Below are 12,670 nucleotides of genomic sequence, written 5' to 3'. Positions count from 1 at the left end.
GCTGCGTACGCGTGATAGTGGTTCTCACTCATAAAATTGTAAGGCTGTCGACACGTCACTAACTAGAGTTTCTCATGCTGAGTGAGAACCACTATCGTGTGCACGCAGCTGTTCGCAGATTGCCGTTCTACAGGCGGAACTTTAAACGTTAATAACTTTTTAACGAAGCTTCAGTCAAGAAATTGATATTCTTGATTTTCGTCTTATTTTGGCCTCCAGAACCTCCCATTAAAATTTTTCCCAGGGGTGGCCGAACACCCTGTATATCACGGAACGGTCTGTTGCGACTATTGGAAACGGGATATTCGATAGAATCGTCCATTGATTAATTCCACGCGACAAATCTGAACGCGTCGATAAGGAATTAAAATGCATATTTTAATTCACGTGTCGATTAATTGACGGGGAAACGCCAGACGTGGCTCATGACAATTTTAACGATATTTATTTACGATAAACGTGATTGTAATTTTAGTTGTATTTGGCTAGTTAATTGTGAAGTGGAATTTATTTTCTTATTGCAGAGATTGAAAACGTTTAATCTCAACTCATTCGCAATGTAATTTATCAAAATTAATTTTCCACAAATGTTGGTTACAACGATATAATAAATAGCAAGAAACGCAATTCGTAACTTTACATTAGTTTCCATTCTCAAATGAATACATTGTACATCTATTTCGATTTAGTATTCCTTTTGAATAATTTATTCCTATTCGTTATTAATTTATTTCTTTCGTACAATGAAAATGATCAGCAATGATAATGTTAACACGTTCACGGGCAGAAAAAATTTTAATGGGCTATAAAAATTGTGATTTACGTCAAGTATTGTAATCCAACTTAATTTACGCAATATGCTAGGTAAAAGAAATTTTTAAATAGACAAAAATACTCAATGAACTAGTTAGCCATTACATTAAAGTGCACAATAATTTCAAAAAATGAAAACTATATATAATGTAATATGTGTAAGTTTGATCCACAATGAAAATTATAGCATTCACATCTAAGACCTGTTTAACGATGCCCGCGATGACCCCGCACGACGCAATAAAATCACAATCCAGTACACGTTGAAATCTTGCAACTCAATCAAACTTGTAAATCTCAAAGGCCACTCTAATTAACCAACACAAAGGCAAACAATCAGACCCATTGATGTTTGAGCAAAGGAAGGTATCCATTACCAGGGCTTCTATCGTGTCAGAACGGAGCAGGCTTCGAGTTAACGGCTCGAAGCGTGAGCACACAAACTTATAACAGTCAATTCCATTAGCGGTCGATCCAGTTTTGAATCCAATTCTAATATTCCGGCTGTCGATGATTCGGCAATGCAGTCGGTCGACCCTCGTAATACGTCAGGACGACAAACGATCCGTTTCGAGGAACTGCTTTGCAACGGGGGAACGTCCAAAGAAGATTCGGAGAAGTTAAGAGATTACTTGTGCCACGGAAAAAATCGAAATCCTTTTTCCAAAATGATCGTTTGAACATTCGAAAATAACGCGGAACAGATTTCATTCGAGGAACCACAGCAATGAAAAAGATACAGATACTGCCATTCTTGCTCAGCATAAACAACAACAAAAATTTGATTCTAATGAGAGTTGCTTAAGAATGCTGTTTTTGGAACTGGTATGAATTCATTTTATCACACATTGAGATATCTAAGGGTATATGATAGTATTAGAAAACCTAGAAATCCTACCCACTTTCCAGAAAAAAATTTGAGAAGGTGTGAAATTTTGAAACGAAATTAAAAAAATTCAAATTATACTAAAAAAATTATATTTAGTTATAGGGGTCAATTGCAAACATTTCTGGTGAATAGGATTACCCTCGAAATCCAAAACAGCTTCGAAAAAAAAATTCTTTACGGAAAATATAACGTGAGGCCAGAAATGTTGCATAGAAATTTCATGCGATGATTTAAAGTGTCATAACTCCCGAACGGTTTGGACGATTTTAATGTTCAAAAAAGCAAACTACGCGTATTTCGGTGTAGAATATGTAGAAATTCCAAAAATATTTGGAAACCAGCTTCTTAACCCCGTAAAGTGAGAAAACCCCATAACATGGTCCAATTTTCAAACGGCCATAACTCGTACAATAGTGAATGGATCTTATTGAAATTTTTCTCTGAAGTAGAGCCCATGGATGCCTACAGAAAAGTATTAATCAACTTTTCCGTAAAGCGTCAACCAAAGAAAAGACACACGAAAAACTACTTTTTGAGAGAAATCGACGGCGAAATGCTTCACAGAAATTTCATGCGATGCTTTAAAGTGTCATAACTCCCGAACGGATTGGACGATTTTAATGTTCAAAAAAGCAAACTACGCGTATTTCGGTGTAGAATAAGTAGAAATTCCAAAAATATTTGGAAACCAGCTCCTCAACCCCGTAAAGTGAGAAAACCCCATAACATGGTCCAATTTTCAAACGGCCATAACTCGTACAATAGTGAATGGATCTTATTGAAATTTTTCTCTGAAGTAGAGCCCATGGATGCCTACAGAAAAGTATTAATCAACTTTTCCGTAAAGCGTCAACCAAAGAAAAGACACACGAAAAACTACTTTTTGACAGAAATCGACGGCGAAATGCTTCACAGAAATTTCATGCGATGCTTTAAAGTGTCATAACTCCCGAACGGATTGGATGATTTTAATGTTCAAAAAAGCAAACTACGCGTATTTCGGTGTAGAATAAGTAGAAATTCCAAAAATATTTGGAAACCAGCTCCTTAACCCCGTAAAGTGAGAAAACCCCATAACATGGTCCAATTTTCAAACGGCCATAACTCGTACAATAGTGAATGGATCTTATTGAAATTTTACTCTGAAGTAGAACCCATGGATGCCTACAAAAAAGTATTAATCAACTTTTCCGTAAAGCGACAACCAAAGAAAAGACACACGAAAAACGACTTTTTAAGAGAAATCGACGGCGAAATGCTTCACAGAAATTTCATGCGATGCTTTAAAGTGTCATAACTCCCGAACGGATTGGATGATTTTAATGTTCAAAAAAGCAAACTACGCGTATTTCGGTGTAGAATAAGTAGAAATTCCAAAAATATTTGGAAACCAGCTCCTCAACCCCGTAAAGTGAGAAAACCCCATAACATGGTCCAATTTTCAAACGACCATAACTCGTACAATAGTGAATGGATCTTATTGAAATTTTTCTCTGAAGTAGAGCCCATGGATGCCTACAAAAAAGTATTAATCAACTTTTCCGTAAAGCGACAACCAAAGAAAAGACACACGAAAAACTACTTTTTGAGAGAAATCGACGGCGAAATGCTTCACAGAAATTTCATGCGATGCTTTAAAGTGTCATAACTCCCGAACGGATTGGATGATTTTAATGTTCAAAAAAGCAAACTACGCGTATTTCGGTGTATAATAAGTAGAAATTCCAAAAATATTAAACATGGTCCAATTTTCAAACGACCATAACTCGTACAATAGTGAATGGATCTTATTGAAATTTTTCTCTGAAGTAGAGCCCATGGATGCCTACAAAAAAGTATTAATCAACTTTTCCGTAAAGCGTCAACCAAAGAAAAGACACACGAAAAACTACTTTTTGAGAGAAATCGACGACGAAATGCTTCACAGAAATTTCATGCGATGCTTTAAAGTGTCATAACTCCCGAACGGATTGGACGATTTTAATGTTCAAAAAAGCAAACTACGCGTATTTCGGTGTAGAATAAGTAGAAATTCCAAAAATATTTGGAAACCAGCTCCTCAACCCCGTAAGGTGAGAAAACCCCATAACATGGTCCAATTTTCAAACGGCCATAACTCGTACAATAGTGAATGGATCTTATTGAAATTTTTCTCTGAAGTAGAGCCCATGGATGCCTACAGAAAAGTATTAATCAACTTTTCCGTAAAGCGTCAACCAAAGAAAAGACACACGAAAAACTACTTTTTGAGAGAAATCGACGGCGAAATGCTTCACAGAAATTTCATGCGATGCTTTAAAGTGTCATAACTCCCGAACGGATTGGACGATTTTAATGTTCAAAAAAGCAAACTACGCGTATTATGGTGTAGAATAAGTAGAAATTCCAAAAATATTTGGAAACCAGCTTCTCAACCCCGTAAAGTGAGAAAACCCCATAACATGGTCCAATTTTCAAACGGCCATAACTCGTACAATAGTGAATGGATCTTATTGAAATTTTTCTCTGAAGTAGAGCCCATGGATGCCTACAGAAAAGTATTAATCAACTTTTCCGTAAAGCGTCAACCAAAGAAAAGACACACGAAAAACTACTTTTTGAGAGAAATCGACGGCGAAATGCTTCACAGAAATTTCATGCGATGCTTTAAAGTGTCATAACTCCCGAACGGATTGGACGATTTTAATGTTCAAAAAAGCAAACTACGCGTATTTCGGTGTAGAATAAGTAGAAATTCCAAAAATATTTGGAAACCAGCTCCTCAACCCCGTAAAGTGAGAAAACCCCATAACATGGTCCAATTTTCAAACGGCCATAACTCGTACAATAGTGAATGGATCTTATTGAAATTTTTCTCTGAAGTAGAGCCCATGGATGCCTACAGAAAAGTATTAATCAACTTTTCCGTAAAGCGTCAACCAAAGAAAAGACACACGAAAAACTACTTTTTGACAGAAATCGACGGCGAAATGCTTCACAGAAATTTCATGCGATGCTTTAAAGTGTCATAACTCCCGAACGGATTGGATGATTTTAATGTTCAAAAAAGCAAACTACGCGTATTTCGGTGTAGAATAAGTAGAAATTCCAAAAATATTTGGAAACCAGCTCCTTAACCCCGTAAAGTGAGAAAACCCCATAACATGGTCCAATTTTCAAACGGCCATAACTCGTACAATAGTGAATGGATCTTATTGAAATTTTACTCTGAAGTAGAACCCATGGATGCCTACAAAAAAGTATTAATCAACTTTTCCGTAAAGCGACAACCAAAGAAAAGACACACGAAAAACGACTGTTTAAGAGAAATCGACGGCGAAATGCTTCACAGAAATTTCATGCGATGCTTTAAAGTGTCATAACTCCCGAACGGATTGGATGATTTTAATGTTCAAAAAAGCAAACTACGCGTATTTCGGTGTAGAATAAGTAGAAATTCCAAAAATATTTGGAAACCAGCTCCTCAACCCCGTAAAGTGAGAAAACCCCATAACATGGTCCAATTTTCAAACGACCATAACTCGTACAATAGTGAATGGATCTTATTGAAATTTTTCTCTGAAGTAGAGCCCATGGATGCCTACAAAAAAGTATTAATCAACTTTTCCGTAAAGCGTCAACCAAAGAAAAGACACACGAAAAACTACTTTTTGAGAGAAATCGACGGCGAAATGCTTCACAGAATTTTCATGCAATGCTTTAAAGTGTCATAACTCCCAAACTAAAATAATAAATTGATAAAAATAAGAAAGAGTGTTTTATTCAAGAAATCCTTCTAATAAAACTGGTATGCCTGTACAACGAGTGTTAACTCACCTAACGTAGAGTTTGATACTGTTTGAATATGTTTTAAACCGGCTAAAACGAAATATGAATGTTCAAATTAATATCAAAACGGTGCGTTGGAAAGTGTTTACTCCTCTATTATAAATTTATAAATACATTTCATGCGTTTTTTATGGTTTGGATGTATACGTAGCCCTTTAAACTTCTTTCGGAGCGTCCATTTTGGTTGTCCATGATCCGCTGTCGTTTCATTCGCGGCTTTCCGCCATTCGATGTCTCGGGGAAAAAAATCTACGAGGAAAGTCGCTGGCTCGCGACAGTGTCTTCCTTCTGGCGAACATTCGACTTCTCGAGTTTCGGGGAAATTGACTGGGGAGAGGCAGGAGAAGTCGAGGGTAGAAGGTCTACGTCGCAACGGGATTTCTGTTTGATCTTCGAGGCACACGCAGTGTCGTCCCTAAACGTGCACGCGTACACACATAGGGGAACGTTTCCCCGGTGGGGGCGTACGCGAGGGACGATGGAAAACAAGTTTATGGCTCGGAATGGGAATTGGTGTCTCGTAAAGCTGGCTTAGTACAGAGGGTTTTTTGTATGCAATAGCTCGTTAATGTGTTTAGATCCATCGTGGGCGATGGTGAATCTCTGCTGTGCGTAGATTTCCCTGTACCAGTCGCGACGATATCGAAACACATCGTGTATTTATCGTGACTCCTCGATAAAACGTTCGTGGTTATCGCCGACACAATTCTTTTATTTCTTATTATGTGATTATTATGTGCGAGCGTAACTATTTTCGATACTAAATCTACCACGATCGATTAAACAACAGTTTTCTAACTATAAAATTTCCTACGTACAATGATCACCAGTTTTCATACGATATACAATCGGGCCCATAAAATCAATCTTCCGTGACATAATGTCTCACGAGAAACCATGCAGTGTAAAACGAAGACCGATAGTCGCAGTCAGAAATGGTAAAGGTTCGGTAGGCACTCAATATGCATATAAGCACGAAGGCGTAACTTCGATATTTCCTTTCGCTTTCTCGCGTTGAAACATCTAGATCCGCACGAAACGTCGGCAGTTCGGAAGATATTCGTCTAGTACGTATTTCTATAACAGTCTGCTGGAAGAACGATCGGAGAAACGTTGAAAATGCAGTGTTTCGGCGATCGAGCACAGAGAATCGAGAAAAAGTGACGAGAACCACGGATGTTTCCGTTTAAAGTAACCGAGAAATTCGATAACAGTCGATGGTGGCAATCTTTCGTCGCGTTTAGAGAATACCACAGTTTAACAGCTTGTTTCTGAGCTTATTCTAGCGCAAGAAATAGATATTATTATCTATAGCCCTGTGTCATCGTTTTGGGAACAGCTGCATTTGTTTATAATACTGTGCTGATCCTTGGAAAGCAAACAACTTGGTACGTACGCGTTTGATATTGTCGCCACCTGTTTGAAACATGTGTCGATAGAAAGGGGCGACAGTAAAACGATTCATTGCATAGTTTTAATTGTTATTTTAGTATCAATGCTGGCGCAGAAGTGTTCTAAAAATGTATTAATTTAGAGTTCATACATTAAACTTCTTTTTCTTCCTTTATGAAGATAAACAAATTTGTTAAAAACGATTGAGCTTGTTACTGTTACTTTGCAGTATATTACACTGTTCTTAATTAAACTTACGAACGCTTTAAATCCAACAATTTCTGAGATTACTTAATTTTGGTTAAGGTTAAAACTATGTGTGTTGTAATAGTTTTTCAAATTAGATTGCAATGACATGTATTTCGCCTGTTTGCTATAAATAAATAAATTAATATAATATACGGAATGTTCGGCCACCCTTGGGAAAAATTTTAATGGCAAATTCTAGAGGCCAATATAAGACGACAATTAAGAATGGGCTTCCTTAAAAAGTTATTAAAAAATTAAATTAAAAAATTTCAAATCATTCTGAAAAAATTATATTTGGCTGCGGGGATCAGTTGCAACCATTTTTGGTGGACAGACGTACCCCCGAAAACCTACATACCGAAAAATCACATAAAAATGGTTCAATTTTCAAACAGCCATAATTCCTACAATAGTGAATATATTTCAATGAAACATTTTCCTGAAGTAGAGCTTATGGGTACTTCTTATAGGTAATTCTTCGTCTCTCGAAAGAGAGAAAAGATCCTTTCTTTCCACGGTCGAACGCGATGCATCGTCGGAAGGAGACTTTCGCCGCGGTATCACGAAAGACGATAATAACGTTGCCTGAAGAAGGAAGAGAAAAAAAAGGAAGTGACCGAGCACGCTCGACGGGAAGTTCTAATTTTCCATTCTCGTTCGTTCTACTCTGCCTCAACTGAATTCGGTTGCGTGTGTAAAGCTTGTTTTAAAATGCGCAACAGACACGGAACGGTCGCGTACGCGTAAAACGGTTAATGAATATGGACAATTTAAAGGCAACGGCCGCGGTATTTACGCGCGTCCCCGTTCAAAGAGAACGAGTATGTATTCGGGAGGGCTTTTCAGAAATAGGTGAACGATTGACTTTGGGCGCAAACCGCAGGAAATTGCTCCCGTTAGGAAAACGATCGTTCAAATTAGCGAACGAAGTATACCCGGGGATTGAATGTAATTTATCTGAAGCGTGTTCGGAGAAGCTTTGCAATTAGGAGGTCGTCGAACACCGCCCGCGAACAATAATTAAAGAAAATTGGATAATTCTTTCCAAGTGGTTCGAAGGAGCGTTAATTTTATGATACCGGGCGACCGCGAGTTCGAAATTATCGTTCGAGGTGCTCGCGATAAATTCATCCTTGGTTTTTAATGCATATTAATCGGTACAAGGATTGTTGCAAATTCGTTAGAAAGTTGTAAGCTACTACTGTTAGGGTAGTTACACGGAAACTTAAGCCCCGTTTCTTTTGTTGCATCGAATAGAAAATTATGAAAACGAAGGTTTACACGTTTGTGAAATTTTCTAGAATTGTTGGTCACAAAACGGAATTACAAACAATTCAAAAATATTAGATTCGAATTTTATATTGAAATTATCGAGTGACCACATTTATATTTTTACAGTTTTTGAGTTTTGCTATGATTATTAATGTGTCATTTTTTCAGATTTTTCGAAGCGATGGAACGTAGTTAAAAAAATGAAAATCATCAGATTTTTTGAAAAGGTATGTCACAGTCGAAAAGATTAAGAAACGATATTTCCTATCCTTCCGTATAGAAAGAGTAGTATATTCACATTATAGATATACTTTTGTTTATTGTATGGGTATTACATATATTTCGGTTTTAACTATTTTTATTAAGATATCTTCGTCCACTTTGGAAGATCGTAAAAAGTTACAATCTTCGAGAATCTTGGAGAATTGAACGGAAGTAAAATGAATTGGTGGTACTCACCAGTGACCTTGATGTGGTAGGGCAACTGTGCTCGCCACGTGTCCTGCATTTTTCGATCAGGTGCGACGCATCGATACTCCCCGGCTTCCTGGTAGACGACCCGACTCAGCGCCAGTGGTCCAGGCCCACCCACTGGATCCATTCCAGAACCGTGTCCCCAACAACCACCGTCGCACTCCAATGTCACCGCGCCACCGATCTGTACCTCCATTTTCCGGGAATCAGTATTTTCACCGTTCAAGGCTTCCGCTTCCGATTCCATGTCTGGATCGTCTAAAATTGATTTAAATAAAGCGAGGGCCAATACAAAAGTCAGACGATTTTTCTTTTGCTTTAACTCTTCAGTTCCTACGGGGATCCACTGATCTTTTTTATTTGACAGGACCTCATTCGCTCTAGTAAACAAGTATTATTTTTTATTAAAACAATTGCAAGCGTTGTAAGGCAGGGGTCAAATGTTTCGTGTATCCTAAGAATTTGTATGGAAAATATCATTAAGAAAAAAGTTGTTTCTATTACTATGCAAATATTTAACATTCTCTTCTTCAAGGGTAGATTTTAGCTCCTGTATACCCATTTCCTCTAAATGGTTGAAAGTGTTCAAAAGTAGGAAAAGGTCAAGTTTTAAAATGGGTTTCGTTTCATTGTATTCGGATAAAGTTTAGCAAAGTTCAACTATTATCAGCAAAATTAATTTGTTGACTCATTTTCGATATACGAGTATTAATGTATTATTCTATATTAGGGCGAAAATTTATTATACTATGATTTTTCTTGTTATTTTGTAAGCGAAAGTAGTTTAAGTAGTAAGGACCGGTATGTAGTCAGACGTAGTTTAAGTAGTAAGGATCGGTAATCGGCCAGACGTAGTTTAAGTAGTAGGGATCGGTAATCGATCAGACGTAGTTTAAGTAGTAAGGGTCAAACGTAACACGTGGTGCATTTTATTTTGTTTTCCAATTATTTTAGTATTAGTAACTTCAAAAGACAGACTTTACTTGTGGAAAGCTTGTACCTTGTAGTTGCAAACCTTTAATGACCAGATACAAACACTGGACTGAGGTTTATTTGACAATACAGACGATAAGTAATAAAGACAGTGGCGTAGACGGGCATGTATACTGTTCATTTAGTGGTCTATTAAATTTAGTACCATGAGCTATTACTCAGCCAGACAATGGTGTCAGCACGTCTGAGAAGCCTTCACCAATACTACTTGCATTCATTTCCAGAAATAAGGTTTCTCACTGAATTATTTCTAACAAGAACTCCTTAAGGTAACTTCTACAATTACTACATCCTAAAAAATCTTATTTTATACAAATCATTTGTATTTTAATCTAAAGAAATTGGTCTTTACAATAATTTAAAATCCACCTTGATATTAATATAATTACGTTTTTTAAATATTTGGTCACGTTTTCCTGAGACCTAGCGTATTTTAAAAGTTTTTTTAATTAAATCGAGGCCAAACACGATATCATAACTATCATAGTACGCAATCAAATATGAGTGTCTCTGAACACAGCCAACAATATGGATTTTCCAATAAAGTTTACTCGTCGAGTTGAGTCCTTCGGTCGTCCACAAGACAAATACCAAATTTCATCCCTTAGATTCCGGCCCCAGAAAGAATTACAGATTTCAATTCCTCGAGCAGCCCGGGTACTTTTACGCCCACGTACGTCCTTATCTAAGGTATCCTAAACCGATACTCGAGTCGGACGACGTTGTCATCGATATCAAGGAAGCATCCCCCTTGCATCAGGAATCAGACGCACGTACCGGGGATAAAGTTAAGGGTAGAAGCGGCGTTCCCACGTGTGGGGTTTAGCAAAATCTTTTCCACGGGCGACGACGACGAGGACGTCGAGGATCCCGCAAGCGTCCGTCGTCCTCGACGCTACCGGCGCCATCCCTTTTCCAATTCTACCTACGGAATTATACGCCCGCGATCGTTTGCTCTCGAGCTAACGCTGTGTCCACAATTACGAAGGGAATGGGTGTCGACGGGGGTATCTCTTCGACGGAGAATTAGAGTCAGTCGTCCGGAGGAGGGTGGGAATCGGTCCGTGGACGAGAAAGAAAGACGGAAGGAAAGTGGAAGAAAGGGAAAAAGGGGTTGGAGACGAGCGGAAGGGGGATGGTCGGAGAAAGAGCAGTCCTTTGAGTTAGCAAGCTGATCCTCCGGCTCATCCTATAACAAAACAAAGGGATCAAAGTGGTGGATGCGACGATAGGAGGCTTTTACACCCTCCCTCGGCCGCCCCGTCACACCCCCAGGCCCACGGCTCGTCCAACCACCCCACTATACCTCGTTTGTCTTGTAGTTTGTTCGGAATTTTAACAGCAAACACAGTCATGACGCTATAACAAACACACTCCAGGTTAGGGACGAGGAGGATAGGGGGTAGTAGTTCCACTTTTTCTTCGTTACCCAGCCCGTACACAGCCCTTCGCTTTTTTAATGGCGATTCTCGTTACCAACAAATTTGATCTATCGCCCGGGAAATCCCGGACGACGCGAGCTTTGATCCCCGATGCGGGAGACTGTCGCGTTTCGTTGTATCGATGGGATCTATGCATCGTGAACCTATCTGCCTCTGACGTCTCGCGGGCTCGGTAAATGTACGCGAACCAAAGTTTGCACAATATTTACAGGGTAGTTCGCGTTTCCGAATTTTTCGTTTTTAATTTAAATAATCAAGTAATATCTCTTATATTTTAATTTTACGTGATTTAAGTTTCTGAAGAATATCCAACGAATAAAAATATATTTGAGAAGAGAAATATCACAGTTGGTACTCGAGAAAAACAAGAATGTTATCATTAGTTGTAATAGAGATTTGAAAATCGTATTGTTTGGAAAAGAAAATTCTCTTTAGTTATATGAATATTAGTTATGTGATTTGTACAAGGTTTTTTTTCGTATCTCAAAATTTCAAATTTTTCACGGATTTGAAATCGTCTTACGTTGTTGTAAACAGCTTTTGGAACTTTTGTCCAACAGTATTTCATGATATGTAACTCCTTGACGACTCAGGTCATGTAAAGGAAATTTTACTCTGTAGACAGAGACAAATAACTTACCATAGCAATCAAGTTTTGTGTGATAGATCTCAAAGCAGTCGTCTATGCAATTCTATTTTACAGTCTTTGTGTCTTGATTTCTCCATCTTTTCTGACGCATAATACTTGTACAATTGGTTCCCTCATTTTACGAGCAGGGTGAGTGTATTATTGTAAATACATTGATATTTTGGAAAACAAGTAAAATTTTAATACTTCAGCAGCATGAATAGAATTTCTGTGACCCAAATGCAGGGTTGAAAATTTTAAAAACTCGAAAAAGTTAGAAGTTCGTGAAAAACAAATCGTTACTTCGTTAGAAAAAAACGGGATTAAAGTTCAGATTCTGGAGCTTAACGTTCCGTGGATAAAGGCTCGAAAGAAGACTTTTTAAACTCCGCGCGTGATCCTAAATTCGAGGGTCGAAAAAAAAGAATTCAACAGGATCAGTTTCGAGGAAAGCAAACTTTAATATACTTTTTTATATCGCTTTAAAAAATAAAGAACATCGAAATTCGTTATTTTTTTGGACGATTACAAAGTGCCTTTTTAATTATGTCGACAAGCATGCTTCTTCCGCGACTGTTTCCTCCATTTTCGCTATATAAAATTCCTTTTCATATTTCTGCAGAGGATAAACTTTCCTCGAATTCTTTTTACGTTTTTTTCTCATAACGATGTCGAAAATTGGAGTTTCGA

At 37.9% G+C, this 12,670-nt stretch overlaps 1 protein-coding gene across 2 annotated transcripts in view; it reads right to left on the bottom strand.

Annotated features, from left to right (window-relative positions):
• Tei (irregular chiasm C-roughest protein teiresias) overlaps positions 1 to 12,670 on the bottom strand; it is a 506,172-nt gene that overhangs the window by 108,152 nt on the left and 385,350 nt on the right. Inside the window, exon 9 of one of the 2 annotated variants that reach the window (XM_076766980.1) lies at positions 8,903 to 9,175. In XM_076766980.1, coding sequence (XP_076623095.1) covers positions 8,903 to 9,175 — 273 coding nt within the window. The remainder of the gene's footprint in view (positions 1 to 8,902; positions 9,176 to 12,670) is intronic. The other variant, XM_076766981.1, reaches the window with a different exon arrangement.

The sequence above is a fragment of the Colletes latitarsis genome, chromosome 6 (genome assembly GCF_051014445.1).
Source record: "Colletes latitarsis isolate SP2378_abdomen chromosome 6, iyColLati1, whole genome shotgun sequence".
Taxonomy (NCBI): Eukaryota; Metazoa; Arthropoda; class Insecta; order Hymenoptera; family Colletidae; genus Colletes; species Colletes latitarsis.
This window is presented reverse-complemented; position numbering and strand designations above follow the sequence as displayed.